The sequence below is a fragment of the Trichosurus vulpecula genome, chromosome 1, assembly GCF_011100635.1.
Source record: "Trichosurus vulpecula isolate mTriVul1 chromosome 1, mTriVul1.pri, whole genome shotgun sequence".
Taxonomy (NCBI): domain Eukaryota; kingdom Metazoa; phylum Chordata; class Mammalia; order Diprotodontia; family Phalangeridae; genus Trichosurus; species Trichosurus vulpecula.
The window spans coordinates 81,405,982-81,424,402 of NC_050573.1; the positions used below are offsets into that span (position 1 = coordinate 81,405,982).

At 48.0% G+C, this 18,421-nt stretch overlaps 1 protein-coding gene across 1 annotated transcript in view; it reads right to left on the reverse strand.

Moving 5' to 3' along the window:
- The window catches only part of OPLAH (5-oxoprolinase, ATP-hydrolysing), a 37,053-nt gene extending 19,585 nt beyond the window's left edge, over window positions 1-17,468 (reverse strand). Inside the window, exons 1-16 of the mRNA XM_036740852.1 lie at window positions 17,388-17,468; window positions 16,077-16,354; window positions 15,271-15,462; window positions 13,999-14,098; window positions 13,528-13,651; window positions 13,070-13,265; window positions 12,519-12,684; window positions 12,078-12,216; window positions 9,993-10,060; window positions 9,487-9,752; window positions 8,537-8,649; window positions 3,665-3,835; window positions 3,274-3,411; window positions 3,045-3,183; window positions 2,043-2,155; window positions 1,608-1,759 (exon numbers count right to left, since the gene is read on the reverse strand). Of these exons, the coding sequence (XP_036596747.1) occupies window positions 1,608-1,759; window positions 2,043-2,155; window positions 3,045-3,183; window positions 3,274-3,411; window positions 3,665-3,835; window positions 8,537-8,649; window positions 9,487-9,752; window positions 9,993-10,060; window positions 12,078-12,216; window positions 12,519-12,684; window positions 13,070-13,265; window positions 13,528-13,651; window positions 13,999-14,098; window positions 15,271-15,462; window positions 16,077-16,274 (2,275 nt within the window). The 5' untranslated portion in view covers window positions 16,275-16,354; window positions 17,388-17,468. The remainder of the gene's footprint in view (window positions 1-1,607; window positions 1,760-2,042; window positions 2,156-3,044; window positions 3,184-3,273; window positions 3,412-3,664; window positions 3,836-8,536; window positions 8,650-9,486; window positions 9,753-9,992; window positions 10,061-12,077; window positions 12,217-12,518; window positions 12,685-13,069; window positions 13,266-13,527; window positions 13,652-13,998; window positions 14,099-15,270; window positions 15,463-16,076; window positions 16,355-17,387) is intronic.
- Between the last annotated feature and the right edge of the window lie 953 nt (window positions 17,469-18,421).

Genomic DNA, 18,421 nt, shown 5'->3' on the forward strand with positions numbered 1-18,421 from the left:
AGCACACGAGCTCACTATAAATCATATGAAAGTCTTCTTTTATTTCCTTCCACAAAATAAATGAAAAACAAAAAACAAAACAAAATAAAACAGAATCCAAAGGAACCTATAAAGAATTAAAATACCCCTCCTTCCCTTTCCAATAGGTTCTCTCTCCCCTCCTCTCTTACCCCCATCCTCAGAACTTATACAATATTCTAGATTCAAAGCACTGCCATGTAACTGAGACTTATTTGGAAGGAAATGCACTTAAGACCAATAGATGACCCCTCATCCTCGGGTGAGCTTCACCCTCCCCTAGGGACATATATAATCTTTCAGACTTGTAATGCTCCTCTAATGTAAGGTTTAGTGTTCTCTCAAAAGGGATTTTTGCACTTGGGACTGCTAAAAAAAAGTCACCTCCTGGCAAGCTTCTCTAATGTACCCTCATAACCCATATAACCTCCCCACTAATGGGGCTACTCTCAGATTTGGAAGCATCCCTGAAGAACATTTTGCATTTGGAGTTGCTAGAGACCAACTCCCCTTCCAATTGAACCTGCACAGTCCATATGACTCACAGTAGCAGTTGGAAGACAAGGTCCAGGTTTGCTCTTCCAAATTATGGCTCAGTCCCTTGCCACTTGGGTATTCCTTTTTTCCTCCAGAAAGCTGATAACTAGGCATTGTCCAGGAAATCCCCGCCTCCCCTCTCTGAAGTGGAAGCTAGGTGCCCAATGATACTCCCAGCTGCAGTCACTTTCAAGCCATCTGGTCTCCCCCAGAAACTCCTTCCCTATTCTGCCACCACCTGTCCACAGCAGTCACCCTGGGGCAGCTAAGTTCTACCACTATCTTCCATAGCAGCCTTGTCTGTGGCTGAGGGGCTTGCTAGGGAGCTATGAGGATAGACAGGCTTCATCCCACCCTCCAGGGATCCAAGTCCATTCTCTGTCCCTCTGTCAACTTCTTCTATCTCCAAATAACCAAAGTACAACCTTGAAGAGGCCTTAGTCCAAGGGTGGGACTCATATCTACCCCTGACAATCTCTCACCCTCAATAAAATGTCAATGGTCCAAGCCAAAAGGTACTCCTCACAATCCACCAGTCCTCTCAGTGAGGTTATCCACAACTTGTACAGGGAGATATCTTCAGGCTCCTCCTGATGACACCCTCTATATAGAACTGTTTTGGGGGCTTGTACATTATGGAAGATAAAGTATCTATGGTTACACTAAAACAAAATTTATCAATAATTTTTTTAGCTGCTCCTAGGAAGGGTTGTTTTAATCCTAATATAACCTCCTCCTTCCCTCTGCCAGCTATATTTTTGTGATATATTAGTAATTTACAAAGGGTTACTTGCTCCTTTAATGCATATACACAATATCAAAGAAAAACTCCTAACAGAGACCACCCATCACCCCATAGTCGTGCTCACAACCCCTTCACCTTTCCTATGTCCGTGGAGAAATGAAAAATGCTGGGAAATTTTTTAGCGTGGAAACCCAAGAATATCAGGAGACTAAGAGGTTAGGGTCACAGATGATAGGAATGAGGTCAGAGGGGTGGGGGAATGACTACAATAAATAGCCAACAGGAGACCAAGCAGACAGTCACTCACCAGCAATGCTCATGAAACGGTGAGAGAAGATGGACAGTTGAATGGGATCAAGTCGGGAGCTGATCATAGTAGGGGAATGTGCTCCCACAGTGATTCGGATATCACCTGCTTTGGTCACCTCAGCATGGCACTCTGGCTCTACTAAGATGGTACTGAGAAAAAGAAAGAAAGTTACTCTTAGGATCCTGAAGAATTCTGACCTAACCTTTCAGGAAGAGCCCTACCCCCAAAAATATTATCAATTGGAGTCTCGATGTCCCCCAACCTGCTTCTGGTTAAGACTAACAAGGGCTGTGTTGTCACCTGTCTCACATACGTTCTCTCCTCCACTCCTATTTCTATGACCCTCTAGATGTCCACTTTCTCTTCCTCTATCCCTGCATGCTCTCCTCCTTCACCCCACCCTTGTAACTACAACCACAACATCCCCCTGACCTGTTGCTGTCAATGATGAGGCAAGGTCCTGGGAGTCTGTGTCCCTGGCCCAGTTCTCCCAGTTGGTACACGGGAGTATTCTGGTAACCTCCCTCGAAGTAGCACTGGGTTACCTAGGAGAAGGCACAGGGTGAGGACCCTCTCAAGGCCCCATTCTGGACAGGGATAGCAGAGTATGAGCTCCTCCCCTAGCTGAGAGGAAAAGGTTTTTATGGATTGAAATCCTGTGCTGTCCAAGATAACCTTGGGATAGGAGTAAAGGCAGAATTGTAGAATCCCAGGATTAGATGTGGCCTCAGAGGCCATCCAGAATGGCCTATACCTGAATAGCTACATCACTGAAAAAAGCAGTCGTTTGGTGTCTGTTTAAGGACCTCCAAAACAGGGAAACTCACTACCCCCCAAGATAGGCCATTCCTCTAGTACAGCTCTAGCTATTAGGAAGTCATTCTTTATAGCAAGCTGAAACCTGCCTCTTGGAATCATGTTCTTCTAACAGCAACAGTGTGGTACCATATGGCACCTTCAATATCTATGTGATGGTGGAAGCCCTCAGCCTTCATTTCCCTGGGAAGCTCTGAGGCCCATGACCTCTGGTCAGTTTTCAGTGTCCATGTATATTTAGGGTGGTAGTATCAAACAAGTAAGAATGAGGACCACTAAATTGTACGTAAGGATCCCTGTGGGCCCATAGTTTAAAATGCATTACCTATGTATTACTGTATTTTAATTTACTTTGTCAAATGTTTCCCAATGACATTTTAACCTGGTTTGGGCTATAATTTAGACCTGCATATTCTGTGCTGCATGGGCCAGCCACACTTCTGGTTTAGAAAATCTTACCATGGGCATGTGGGGAACAAGACAAGATGGTATCTCATTTTATGCAGGGGATGGTTTTTTGGAAAGTCTCACAGAGTTGCTGTGAGGAAAACACTTTGTCCTTTTTTAAGTGCTATAGCATTATGGACCGCTGGGTTTGGTAGGTTGGCAGAGTCTTACCATGTCAATACGAGGAGGTCCGTCCTGAGCCTGGGGAGGGTATTCTGGTCTGAGGCCACTTTGGCCCATCCCTCGTACTCGCACATCGTCTATTAGGATTGGCCGGTCTGGGATGATGAAGCCAAACTCCTGAAGGTACCTATATCACAGACAGAGGGAAGTTAGTCAAGGACGATGAGTCACTGAGGAAGGGACCCCACTTCCCTGACTTCTTACAGGACCCTGGTACCTCTCTGTGAAGGCTGCCCCAAAGTCTCCTTCATGAGGAGAATGAAGAGTGGGAGGGTGTCGACGAGCAGAAACCATGATAGCACAGTCTGTCCCTTGGTAGCGAAGGTGCAGAAACCTCTCAGTATGGATCTGGGATCTGGGATGAAGGAGAAGGAAAGAGTGAGAGATGCTGAATGGTTAAGAACATGACCATGGGACCCAAAGAGAATTTCTTTGCTGATCCTGTGACCTGTGACCACCCTCATCCCAGCCTCTCAGGCCTGGCCCTACTTTCAGACTTCCCTCATGGGGCCCTGCCCATGTTCCCAACCCACTGTGGACAATAGCCACCTTCCACCAGCCCTCACTAGTTGGGACAACCTTGGGCCCCACACCCTGTGCCCCGGTACCTGGGGAAGCCCTGGGCCTGCAGGGCCTCCACACACTGTTCATCCAGGCGACTGAGATGTTGGTCAATCTGAGGGAAGTTTTCGGGGGTGTATAGCAGGGAACAAGGCTCTTGGGCCTCATGCACCACATCTGCCAGGGCCAGCCCCAGTGCTGAGAGCAGCCCACTGTGCCTGCAGAGGGGGGAGGGTGTGTGTAGGGAAGTCAATCCTAGGGATATCTACCTAGGACACCTGTACTAAGGGCCCAAAAATGATTGGATTGGTAAATCTTGGAGCCTTTACCTCAATGTTTATATAAAAGCAAGAACTTTATCCTCTTCAAAATAGGAAAATTCATGATAGAGGGACGCCAAAGCAAATAGCCTGATGTGGAGGTGAAAGAATGCCTCCGCTGCAGGTTTACCAATCCCTTCAGCATTACTTAGCACCCCTTATCCCTCTTTTCCTGCCTAGCAACCCCTCCGGGCCAGACTCTGCCACCTGAGCCAGGTAAAGTAGACAAGAAATTTACTGAAGATTTTAAAAAGCGCTGTGTTCTTTTTTATTTCCAGGCAGATAAGATGAAGCTGGCAAGGACCAAACCAAGGTTGAGGGGAGGTGGGGTAGGGTATGGTAAGTCTAAGAAGTGCTGAACTGAGGCTCCAGCCAGGCCTGAAAAATGGACTGGCCCCAAAGTACTTAGAGTTTGATCATTTTGGCTGACAAACCAGATCAATTCAGAAAACTAGACTCTGCAGCTCTGCCTTGAGATGACGTGGTACAGTAGAACAAACATTGGACTTGGTGCCAGGAGACCTGGCTCTATCATTTACTAGCTGTAACACAATTGACGGGTGGCAAACTCTGAACCTCAGTTTCCCATGAATGTAAGCTACTACTCTTTTATTCATTTTTTTAATCTTAGTTTCTTAGTGTGGAAGGTATACCTAGCCATTCCCTAAGACTAGGTAAGAAATTCCCTACACAAGGTCTTCCTGATTGCCAGCCAGTAATGCCCTTGTTCTGATATTGATGATGCGTCTCCTTAAAAAGGATGAAATCTCTTTGAAAAGGTTAGCCCTCTGACAAGGTATGAACCCCCTTGTGAATTACTTTGGGCACCAGTGGGTTAACCCCATTTTTCTGATTGTCATGCATACTTATTGCCTATTTGCTTCCTCACTGCTGGTGTACCAACCAAGCTACATACATCCTCCAATTTAGCTCAGAAAACAGAGAAAAAAGAGCTGCTGGTAAGAAACTCAGGAGAGGGAAGGGGAGAGAGAGAGAAAGAGAAAGAGAGAGAGAGAGAGAGAGAAAGAGAGAGAGAGAGAGAGAGAGAGAGAGAGGGAGAGAGAGAAATCTACAGAAAGTAGATTGCACTTCCTGATGGAATCTAGGGAAGATAGCATCTCTGTGCACTCCCTCAAAGATTCTCTCCAGATTCTGCCAAAGATGGCAGAATGGTCAAGTTATTAGACGAAGCAGAAAGGTTGATGGATCAAGGAGAAGTGGGAGCCAAAGAGTAATGAGGAACAGAGCCATTAATGTGGAGAAACAAACCCAGAATTATTCTTCACCAATATTTTGAGTTTGGGTGGGCTGGACAAGTCCAGGGAGGGAGAGGAGTTGACTATCTGCTTTAAGTTCTTTTACCTTTCAAGGGGGCCCCAGCCAGAATAATATAAATCTGACATACTGTATAAGACCCTGGAAAGGTGGGGTTCACTGGAAGGAATGGTTGTTTTACTCCCTAGAAGATATCCTTTCTCTGTGTTCTATCGTCTCTCCTTTTAAAGGCCATATCCAAAGTGGTAATTCAGGTATTTAACTTCAGTAGCAATGAAGGTCACCTGGGCAATAATAACCTAGAACTTCACTGTCAAAAATACCTAACCCTGGGTAACTCATACTTTGTTAAAGAGTTAACTTTGTCAAGGGAATTTCTACCATGTTAAAGACCTTGTCTAAGTGAGGTTGACCTATTATTGACCCTCACCTTTATCTGATCATAATCTTTTGTTATCCCACCTCTCCTTCTCTCTTGCAATCCTAAACCTTGTTTTTCATCCTCATTGTGATCCCCAATCCCCCCACCCTTCAATTCTTTCTCAAGCTGTCATCCCATACAGTCCTTTCCTTTCCCCATTTTGACCATTTGGGGAACCAGTTCAACCTTACACTGTCTTCTCTTGAGTCCCCTGTCCCTTTATCCTATCAAAGATCTAGCCTGACTAAACCTCAGCCTTGGATTTCTCCCAGCATCTGCTTTCTTTACTCCTATGCACATGCTACAGAACAAAGATGGAGAAAATCACAAAACTGTACTAACTGGGTTCACTGCAAATTTGTTACATAGTCTCAACTGGGCTCTCACCACAGCAAAGCAATCCTTTTACACTTTCCTATCCCACTCACCACAGCTGCTCTACTGAACACATTTTCATCCTTCTCAAATCTCCTATGGTTCCTCCTCCTACCACTCTTCTCAACTGAGAACTTTGTCTCCTTTCACTGAAAAAATTGAGGCCATTTGCTATGGGTTCCCTCTTCTCATGTCTTCCTCATCCACATCTACCAGATGCCGTCTGCCACTATCTCCACTCTCACACTCGTCTCACATAAAGAAGTGGCCCTTCTCCTTGTCAAGGCAAACACCCCTCTACATGCATCAATTATTCTATTCCATTTCATCTTCTCCAGAAAATTGTTCCCTCCGTTATCCCAACTCTCCCACTTATCTTCAATCTATCCCTGTCTACTGGCTGCTTTCCTACCACCTCCAACCATGCCCATGTCTCCCCCATTTCCCCTCAAAAAAACCCTTCATTTGATCCATGTATCCCAACCAGTTATCATCCTATATCTCTACTCACTTTCATGGCTTAAGAAGGCTGTCTACACTAGATGTCTCCATTACTTTCCTCTCACTCTCTCAACTCTATAGTCCGGCTTCAGACCACATCATTCAACTGAAACTGTTCTCCAAAGTTACCAATGATCTCTTAGTTGCCAAATCTAGTGGCCTTTTGTCCGTCTTCATCCTTCTTGGCCTCTTTGACACTATCAAGTACTCTCTTCTCTAGGAAAAGATATCTAGGATACTCTCTTCTCTCTCTGTTCCTTGACACTACTTTGTACTGGTTCTTAGGCTCCTTGTATGACTGCTCTTTCTCAATCTCCTTTGTTGGGTCTTCGTTTCCTGCAAACCGGAGCTATGTCCCAAGGTTCGGTTCTAAGTCTTCTTTTCTCCCTCTATACCATTTCACTTGGTGATCTCATCAGATCCCGTGGATTCAATTATCATCTTTATGTAGATAATTAACAGATCTCTACACCCAGCCTTAAGCTTTTCTCCTGACCTCCAGTCTCACTTCTCCAACTACCTATTGGTCATTTCAAACTGGATGTGCTATAGATATTTTCAACTCAACATGTCCATAACAGAATTCATCATCTTTTCCCCTGCACCCATCCCTCTTTCTAGATTTCCTATTACTGCCGAGGGTATTATAATCCTTGTAGCCACCCAGACTCAAAACCTAGGTGTATCATTGAATCCTCACTTTCTCTCACTCATATCTAATCTTTTGTCAACTTCTGTTAATTCTATCTTTGAAATATCTTTTGTATGTATGTCCTTCTCTCCTCTGATGCTGCCACCACCCTGGTGTATCAAGCCCGTCCTTCCCTTCTCCAGTCCATTCTTCAATCAGCTGTCAGACTGCCCTTCCTAAAGTGCACATCCGATTATGTCACCCCCCCCCCATTTGATCAACTCCAATTGTTCCCTATCACCTCCAGAATAAAATATAAAATCCTCTTTGGCTTTTTAATCCCTTTACCACCAAGGTCACCTTCTGCCTTTCCAGTCTTTACACATTGTCGCCACCATCACCCCTTATTCTACAATGCAATGGTATGGCCTCTTTGCTGGTCCTTCAATAAAACACTTCATCTCCTGAGTGTGGCACTTTCACTGGTTGTCCCCCATGCTTAGAGCTCTCCCTCCTCCTCATCTCTATGTCCTGGCTTCATCCGAGGCTCAGCCACAACCCCACCTTTGGCAAGAAGGCTTTCTCAGTCTTCTCTAATCTTAGTACCTTCACTCCGAGATTATCTCTAATTTATACTGTTTATATATTGTTTGTATGTATTTGTTTTCATATTGTCTCTCTTGTTAGACTGTGAACTCCTTGAGAGCAGGGAATGATTTTTTTTCTTTCTATCCCCAGTGCTTGGCACAATGCCTGGAACATAGCAGGCATTTAATGAATGCTTGTTAACCAACTAGCTCCTCTTCCTCAGCTACATAGGGTGGGTGTAAGAGATAAGAATAAAAAGAAAAGTTTCCCATGGAATTATTAAAAAAAAGAGCTGAGGATTTGATTGAACATGAGAAAATGCCAGACTGGGAACTATAAAAGGAACATGGCTAAAGAGGAATGGGGGAAATGCATCTTATAGAATTTGGCAGAGAGCAGGCTAATATCAGTGCACCATGCACCACATTCTGTGTAATTCTTCTGGATCTTTGTATCTCATGTCTTCCCCCATTCCACTCCTCCCCCACCCCATGTGAGTAGTAAATTTTCAGATGATCTAGGGGCTCAAATTTCAGTTTACTGAAGGCAGGCAGAAGCAAGATCAGATGAAGAAGAAGATGGGGTGGAGGACAAGGGAGATTGCACCTTGGAAGTTACTGGTGAGGTGGAGACTTTTCTGAAGTCAGCAGGAAAGAGGCACGGCCTATACAAGCTGAGCTGTCATTGTACCTCCCCAGCAAACTGGCTGCAGCTCAGATAACAGCTGCTGTGCCCAGATACATGTTGGAGGACAAGCAAGCACAGAGGCACATAATAACCCCCCAAACCCACATGCCCCAACAGGTACCTGTGTATATGGACAGTGTCCATGCCCAAGGAACGTGCAATGGCACAGGCGTGCTGCCCCCCTGCACCCCCAAAGCATGCCAGTATATGGACTGATGGGTCATGGCCTCGAGCCTGTGGAGCAGAAAGGAGAGCAGTTAGCAGTGACCCAACATCCATCCTGTACTCCCTGATAATCTCCAGGTCCTCTATTCTCTGAGTACCAGGCCTTCACCATTCCTCCAATTTCAGTCCTATAATCTTCTACCTCCACTAGCCTGGGGGCAAGGACATCCTATTTCCACTGTCCTAGTCTTGGTTCTGAGGTTTTCCTGAGAACCAGGAAAATGATTATCACCATAGTTTAGAGCTAGAATGGGGTAAAAAAAAAAAGGAATGGGACAAAGAAGGTAAATATGATTGTTGTCCTTCATTCTGGAAGAGGACCAAAATAACATCACTGTTACAGTCAAGTTACAATGCACTCGACTGTGGCTGATCAGTGTATCCATGGAGGAATAGTCATCTAAAATTGAGGACACATCAGTCACTGTGATGGCCAGTTGGTGATCAAGGAGTATGGCTGGTCAGTGGTTGAGGAAGCAGCCAAGAAAGAAATGGCCAGTGGCCTTGTGGTTGCTTAGCAGCCAAGGAAGATGGCCAGGAGCATGATGGTCATTCAGAAGCTGAAAATCATGGTCAGATTCCTGACACAGGGTTGAAGGGCTCAGGGTTTAAAAGGAGATTTATTTTTTGGACATGGCCAATGTAAGAATTCGTTTTGCTTGACTATCCATATTTGTTACAAGAATTTTGTTCTTTTGTTTCCCCAACAGGAAGAGGTAGGAGGGAGAAAAAAATAAATTTTTGTTAAAAATAGAATTTAATTTTGAAAAAGAAAGTCAGCAGCCTAGTATGTGTTTGTCAGTGTGTGGTCACAGTGGTGAGTCAGTGGCCAGGGAACGTTCATACCTGGGTAAGAGCACGGATTGGACGGCACATAGCCTCATTGGCCACTCGTATAAAACCCATGGCCACCTCCTCAGGTGTCAGTGGATCAAGCCCGTACGGTCCTTGGGCCTGAAAGTTATTGACCTGAGCTGTCACAGTATCCAGGGCCGCTTTAGAGGCCTCTTTGGAGAGTGGCTGGTCCTCACCCGGACCAAAAATGCAGGGAAAGGAAGAGGGAAGTAGGCGACCCAGGACCAAGTTGGCATCTGTCACTGTTAATGGTCCACCTGGAAGGAGAAAGTAGATGAAAGAATAGTGGAACTCATTGATGAAAGCAAGATAGAAACAGCACTTCAGAGAAGGAGGAAGGATGGAGATTTGGGAGAGGGTATAGGGAGGAGAAAGCAGGGCCTAGGAACTTGGTAGGAGAGAGAGCTAGGAACATTCAGTCCATCCATTTAGAAAGCATCTGAGATGGTAGTACTCAAGTTTGGGAAGCTGTGGTCAGGGTCATAGTCTTTACTGACCTTTTCTATAGCAGGCAGGACCAGGATGAGCGCCAGCTGACTCAGGACCCACCACAAATAGGCCAGACCTGAAGAAGGGGTATATGAATAAGGAGTAGAATTTAAGGAAGGCATCAGGGCCTGGCATGGGATGGAGGGCCAGGGCAGAGAAGGCAATGATAGCAAGGGTTTCCCCTGAAGGTTACTTCATCTCATTACATTACCCTCCCCACCAGTTCCTGTTGCTGTCATCTTCCAATCTCTAGGATATTCCCCACCCACCCCAACCCCATCTCAACAACCTCAACATCTACCTTATAGTTGTCCTCTCTACCCTGGGCCTTGCCATTATCCTCAATAGCTTCAATATTCACAGTGAAGACTTCTTCAAACACCCTGGCTTCCCCATTCATCAAACTTAGTTCCCAGACCCTCTATTTCCACCCTATCTTAGCCACCAGGGGAGCCATCTCCAGTCTTCCTGACCTGTATCTTGCCACAGGACCCAGAAGGCTCCCAAGGAGAAAGTAAAGCTGGTAACCTTGCAAAGCCCTTCCTCAGTTAAATCCAATTCACTTGCAAGTCATGGAATCATCTCGCTGATATCACAATCCTCTTCAAAAATGAAGAACAAAAATCTTAGGCACCCAAAGGGGCAATCACACCTCGCACCTTACTGTCACACTTTCTCAAGTCTAGGCAATCAACAAGACAATAAATCAAGCCCAGGTCTGTAGCATTTGGCAATTTCCAAGGTATAAATGCTCACACTGAAAATTTAACAATCACATGGAGCCAGCTCCAGATCCTTATTGCTTCCATGTGTACGTGGTGTCTCCCTCTTCTTCCCCCTCTCCTATCCCCATATCCATGTAAGTTCTTGAGGTCGGGGAAGGTTTTTTTGTATCTCCAGGACCTAACACAGTTCCTGGTACCTAGCAGACACCCAAAAATGCTTTTTAATTGCTTGGTTTATAAAGTACCCTAAGAAAACTTGAAGGAGAAAATGCTTTCAGCTGGAGGGAAATCAAAGGAGGCTTCATGGAGGAGGAGGTGGCGTGTGAGTTGAGTCAGCTGCCTACTGAACATCTCCACTGGATTTCCCAATAGCACCTCAAACCCAGCATATCACAAACGGGGCTCCCTTCCAAGTCTCTGATTTTTGTTGATGGCCCAAAAGCTCATTGTCATAGATGACACTTTTCTCTTTCCTTTACCCCTCACATTCACCACATCTATTAAATACCTGCTACGGACCAGGCTCTGGGGATACAAAAATAAATATTTGACAGTGCCTGCCCTCAAGGAGCTTACCTTCTACTAGGAGACATCCACATAGTCACCACTTCTGCCTCCACAACATCTGTCATATCCATCTCTTCTCTCCACTTACAGGACCACCTCCCTTAACACCTCACCCCTGTACTACTCTACTGGCTTCTTCACTGGTCTCTCTCCTCTCCAATCTGCCTTCAAATAATTACCAAAAAAAACATTCCTAACGTCCAAGCCTGATCCTTCAATCTTCCAACTCCCTATTGGCATTCAAGGCCCTGTGCAATCTACCTTCAACCTGCTTTTCTCTTCTTACTTCCCTTCAAGCATTCAACATTCCCAGCCAAATTGGACCACTAGTTAGCAGCAACTTGATAGCATCTTCCTGTCCTTTCTTGCTTCCACTCAGGCTTATCTCTATGCCCGAAACGCTTTCTCTTCATTCTCTTTCTTCGAGACCCAACAGAGATGTCACCTCTGCCATGGAGACTTCCCCATGATTCTAGCTGACAGTGATCTCTCCCTCCTCAAATGTGATCAGGACGATTTGTCAGGCCCTTTCCTTGTCTGCTTAATTGGAAACCTAATTCCATACCTCTCATGTCCCTATTCGAGGTAAACTTGAGGCCAGAGATGGAATCATTTTTCATCTCGGGACAATGTCATGCCCAGAGCAGGCATGTGATAAATATGGACTTAAATGAAAAGAATTATAGCAATGGGGGAGATGAAAGGAGCAAGATGTCAGGGTGTGGCCCCAACTTGAAGACAGGACCTGAAGCTCCTAGGTCTGGGAGGAGGATAGGCAGGGAGGGAGAAAGAGATCCTGACCTGAAGAAGAGTCTGGAGCCGCCTCCAGCAGCCACAGTGTTGATGTCCAGCTGTGGAGCCTGAATGGTGATGCCAGCAGTGCTGGCCTCAAACACATGCTCATAGTCACCTGCAAATCGACTGACATCTGTGGAGGTCCCTAAAAGTAGGAAGGATGGGAGACAGTGGATGGGATACAGAGACATGTTGGGGCAGGGGGATGGGTAGAGTCCACACCATATGGGACTCAAGGCCCCTCCACTCCAGTCTCCCCCACTCCAGATATCAGCCACCACCCTGCAGTCCCCTTGACCCCCACGATTTGGAGAATATTTTTTTCTGCGCATTGGGGTGAGGGTGAGGGTGAGAAAGTGTGCCCCAGAGACAAATCAGCTCCATCAATCTCAATGCCCCCCACCCATCCCCCAGCAAAGGGTGGAACCCAGCAATCATCCTCCATACCACCCATGTCAAAGCCAATGACTGGATGTCTTCCCTCAGCAGAGTAGGTAGTGACTGCATAGCCAACAACACCACCTGCAGGGCCTGAGAGCACAGCCCTGGAGCCGCTGAAGGATGCCATGGGCACCAGACCCCCATCTGAGCGCATGAAGAGCACCTGGACATCCTGGGCAAGAGGGGACACAGGCAACAACAGATAAGTACAGGGGCCACCTGGGAGGGGGTACAGAGTCAGGGGAGGTCAGGACACATCAGATGGGTGGGAAGAGGGTGAGCATATTGAGGTTAGAGATTCAGAGACCACAGGTGAGACACCATAGGCGAGACACAGGGAGCCCAGAGTAAGAAGACCTGGGAAGTGAAAGACAGGGTAGGAGTTAGAAACAGCAAGCTAGCACAGGGTGAGTGATGCAAAAGGCACAGAACTGGGTGATTCCGGGTTAAAGGCATAGCTGAGGAGGCACAGAGTCGAGGAGAACAAGGAGAGAGAGGCATAGTATGTCACTTGGGTGAGTGGACACAGGATACAAGGAATAAGAAGGTCTCCTCACCTTCAGGTGGTCCTGGAAGCCCTTGCAGAAGCCCTGCAGGTAGCGGTGGATGGTGGGAGTCAGGTAGGCATCAGCACAGGCTGTGTGCCCTCGGGGAACAATCCTCACCATCGGCATCACCTCCGATGATAGGGACACGTGGGTAAAGCCCAGCTCCTGTGCCAATGCGCCCACCTGCTGCTCATGTTGTGCCCACCTGCCCAGGGAGATATATGATACATTTTGGAGCACAAGGTGAGCAAGGCCCTGGAGCACTTTCAGCCTCCCCAGGTTCCCTCTCCCCTGGACCCCATCTCTAGACCTCCAGTTTCTCATACTAGAGCCTACCTTTGGCTCTTCCTTTCCCTCCTATGTGCCAGATTCTTGCCCACCCCCACCCCTTCCTGATCTGTGACTATGGGCTCCTAAAAATTTGCCCTAGTGTCGATGTCTGCCAGGGTACCCCAAAATGCCCTCACATGTAGGAGTGCATAAGCACCACTGCCAGGCTTCGGATGCCCCGGGCCAGTAGGCCCTCCAGCTTTTTCCGTAAGCTTCCTAGATCCACAGGTCGTTGCACCTCTAGAAGGTCCCCTGTTGAACCTAGGTGGAGAGAAATGACCAAGTGACTGACTGTCACACCAACCTACCTCCCCATCAACCCAAACAGCTTCTACATTGGCACCTATGCAGATCAACTCCGCAGGCTCCAGTCCAGCTCCCTAGCCCCAATTCTGACCCCAGAGTCCACTTTTCAGCTTTCACTTATGCCCACTGGAAGCAGGGGGACCAAGGCTAAGAGGCAGAAATTTAGAGCAGGGAATAGTAGACCAGATTGACTAGACTGAGGAGGCTCAGGAGGGAATGCAGGGTTTGTGAATCACAAGGCAACTGAAACCAGAGTCCCCCAAAAGTTTGAGTTGAAGATCAGGTTAGAGGGAGGCACACACCTGTGATGGGGGTCCCAGCCCCTGGCTCTCTATGATGCAGCACCACCCGCTCATCCACCTCCACCACCTCCTCATACAGGACCTGAGGCATTGGTACTGACTAGGGGGAATGGGATGGGGGGGGGGTGGGAGGAAGAGAACAAGAGTACATTCAGAGGGAATGTTCTCTGGGTTAGCACTTTACTGAAGTCTGACTAAGGTTCCTCTTTGTACTAGAGTGATTGGATGTACAGTTGAAGATGGAAGATGTGGGTGAGAGACATTTCTTACAGACCAATCATGGGTCCCCCAGTAGAAGGAAACTAAGGGAAAGGTGAAGACTATAGAGTTCCGTAAAAAAAGGCAGAAATGGGGAACCCAAATGAAACGAAGAGACTATAGGGCTGAGTACAGACTGCTGTCTCCAAATGGCCTAAGTTCCAAAGGCCAGGGACTGTAGCTGGGAAAAGGCAAGCTAGACAGTTCTGGACAGGGAACAATTGGTCTTTCCTGGCCAGCTGCTGCTGCTAACTTTCTCCTGACCATTGGTCTGCACTTGTCCAAGTTCTCAGCTGGCCCTTGGCCCAAGTTTTCATTCCAGTCTAACTCCCCACCTCCCTCCAACACTCTCCCCTGATGATAGAACCAGTCGGGCCAGTTCTATTCCTTGGAGCAGAGAATAGGCCTCCGGTTAAAGGAAGTTGGGGGTGGGGGGGCGGCTCGAAGTGGATTGCAACACTGGAGCCCGTCAAAAATATCTACTATACAAAGTTTATTGTAAGGGAACTTACCCATACACAGAGAACAAGGGAATGCTACCAGGCTTTTCCTTACACCAAAGGGATAGACAGGGATAAAAAAAAATCCCTTTATTATCATTTTCAAACAGGGATACTTAAGTTTGGTTGTATCATAGACCCTGTGGGGAGTCTAGTGAAACCTATGGGTCCCTTCTCAGAATAATGTTTTTATATGCATAAAATAAACTAAATAGTATTACAAAGGAAGCAATGACATTATAATACAGTTATTAAAAATGTTTTAAGCAAGTTCACAGTTAAGAACCTCTGTTTGAAAATAATTCCATTTCTACACAGCTTTGGTAGGAGCAACGTCACTAAAAGTGAGAGGCACTTCCTATGAGGAAGCTGTCCCATAAAGAAGGGGGAATGGAAATAAGTCAATAAATATTTATTAACTGCTACATGCCAGGCACTATGATAAGCATTGGGCCAAGGGGAGAACTCTCCCAAGTTGCCCTGCTGAGGGGTGAGTTGGTCAATAAGCTCTCACCAGGTCAAAGAGGTCTCTTCGGGCCTGGTTCCCAATGTGAAGCAGGTCTTTGAACCCCTGGGTGACCAACAGGGCCATACGTTCTCCTTGGCGTTCCAATAGTGCATTGGTAGCCACAGTTGTGCCCATGCGGATCCAGGCAATACGGCTGGTGTCCAGGGGCTGGTCCCTGGGCAGTGTCACACCACACTCCTATGAACAGAGAGCATCAGTGTCTGTGCCTCTTACCCTCTTCCCCCTTTACACCAACTCCCCTCCTTTCCTGTGGATTCACGGGGATTGGTGCTCCTCTGGCTCCTGTGGGTGCAGAGGATCAGAGTCCTCCCAACTTTGGTCCCAGAATCAATGCCCGTCAATTGCTGTCTAAAGGCTGGATACCCACCCCTCCCACCCCTCACCCCCCCCACCTCCAAGTTGCCCTCTTTCTTCCCTCCACAACAAAGGCAACTTCTGCAACAGAACTTTGAACCAGGAATGAAAAACCTTCGGCCTGAAGGCCACATGTGGCCTTCTAGGTCCTCAAGTGCAGCCCTTCGACTGAATCCAAACTTCACAGAACAAATCCCCTTAATAAAAGGATTTGTTCTGTAAAACTTGGACTCAGTCAAAAGGTAAAACCCAAGGACCTGGAAGGCCACATGTGGCCTAGAAGCCACAGGTTTCTCCCCCCCCCCCCCACCTTAAACCAAAATTCAGAAGTGCTCCCAGGAGCCTAAGAGAAAGCAGCTGCCCTTATCACTGGTTTCATCATTAATAGTAATGACAATAATTAACATTTCTACCACAATTTCCTGAGGCAGACCCACCTGCTCCAGGATGCGTCGGATGCCCTCAGTTGGGGCATCTTGGTAGTTGGCTGGATCCTCAGACAGTAGCTTGAGCACTCGCACCCGGCCCCCAGGGCACTGAGCAAACACATCTGTAAAGGTGCCACCTCGGTCAATGGCAAACTGAAACTTCCCCTCCACGTTGCCCTCGAAAGCAGTGTTCCTGCGACTGGTCATTGAGTCTGAGGCAGCGAAGAAAGGGTTGTAGGCCAGGACCAGCTGGGTTCGTGCTTCTTCAACCGCTTTTTCTGGAAGAACTGAGAGGCCAGGGGGCAAGGAATCAGGGCGTGTGGGAATGGGGGAGGGGGCAGTCAGGGCAGGGTATCAGGGAGCATGCAGAGGTGAGGAATCAGGGCAGGAAATCGGGGGCTTGGAGAGGGGAGTCAAGGTAAGGAATCAAGAAGCTTGACAGGAGTCAGGGCAGAGAATTGGGGAGCGTGGGGATGGAAAGTGGTCGAGGTAGGATGGAAGCGCACTAGAAAATGCGGACTGACGAGAGGGTGGGGTGTCAAGGGGAGCTGGGCAATAATAGAAGGGGAAAGGAGACAGTACAGCAGAGGGTCTGCTGGAGGAGTATGGAACCGGACAAAATGGACCAAGGAAGGTTGTGGTAGTAGAAAAAAAAGGTAGGTAGGGTGAGGGAGGAGGAAACCTGAGAGATGGGGCAGACTGCTCTGAGGAAGCAGGGAAAGGAGGGTCACACTGACTATGAGACTTGTTACTGGGGATTCTCTCCAGGCTTTGATAAGAAACGGGGTCTCTATTAAATAGGCTTAGGTTAGGCTCTATTAGACAAGCAGTGGGGAGCTGGGGGGAGGGGCGGGTGTCCACGGAGAGGAAAGATTGGAAGGGGGAGTTGAGACTCTGATAGTGGAAAAGGAAAGAGAGGACGGTTCTGATGAGGAGGGTGAAAAAGAAGGTTCTGATAAGGAAAGGGTGAGGGATCTCTGACTTGAGATCAAAGGGATATGGATGGAGGAGAGAGATGGGAGCTCTGGAACAAGAAGGATGGGCACTCTCAGACTCGAGATCAAAAGGGTAAGGTAGTGGCAGAAGTGAGACAGAAGTGAGTACCGGAGGTTTTCCTAGGAACTAGTTGAGACACGAGATCTGAGGAGGAAGGGAGGGGGGGAGTGTTAAGAGATACTGGAGAGAGAGATGGGGCGGACCTGGGGGGCCGAGAGGGGAGGAAGCGAGGTCTAAGACTTGGGTTAGGAAAAAGGTGCGTATATGGGAGGGGTGAAGCGGGATGGAGTAGGGCAGTTAGGGTAGGACAGGGTGGGGACGCACCTAGCCAAGTTCCCTCCAGCTCAGTCAAGGATCGGGATCGGGTTTAGGCTTGGGTTCCGGCTCTGGTTCGGGCTGACCTAGTGCTAGGAGCTCCCCGGCTCCACCCCTCCCCGCCACGCCCCCTCCTCTCCCCTCTCCGCCCTTCTTCTTCTCTCTGCCTGCAGCGGGACTCGGTCTGGCCCTAGGGTCTTTCTGTAGAGGGGCTGGTCCCATCCAGCCAAGTCGAGTCCCGTAGTTCTATCCAGTCCTGCCCTGAATCTCACCCCTCCCGTGCTATCCCACCGTCTCTTACCCCCTGTCCCCATTGGCTCTCCCCTCCTTCAGCTCCTCCTCCCAGCTTTCCCCCCTTCTCTGGCCCCCTCTGTCCTTGGCTACCCATTCCACTCCTTGACTTCCCCCTCCTCTCCCCCTTCTCCCGACTCACTTTAACGCCCGCCTCACTTGGCTCCCTCCTTTCCTTGCCATCATTGGCTCCCCGTTCCCCCCACCCTTCCCCACCTTCCTCGTGGATTCCTTCCATCCCCCACCCCTGCCCTCCTTGGCTCCAGTCTCAGCACTATCTAACTAGCTAATCCCTTCTCTCAGTTACATAACCTTCTGGTCTGGCCTGCCTTGCCCCTCACACAATCCCCTGGGGGGAGGGTGAGTAGTCCTTAGTTAAAGGGCCCCGAAGGTGATCCAGAGGAAGCATCAGCGGGTAGAGAACCCTGGTATCTTGGCTCTCATCTCTCTCTGGTGACTTTCTGTGCATTACTGGGGCGGGGGGTGAGATTGAAAGATGACCGAAGAGGGTGGACCAGGTGGCCTGGGTGGTTGTGAAGAGACTGGAGAAAAACGTAATCTGCCCCTCTTCATAAAGAACTCCCTCACCTCCACTATTACCTCCCACAAGGCTTGAAATGAATGAGCCAGAAGGATTAGGCTAGGCAGTCAGAAGAACTTCCAGCCAGTGAGAGATACGCTGAAACAGGTGAGGGCCAACCAAGACAGGCATTTATGCCAGAGATCTCACAAGCAGAACGAGAACTCCTTGG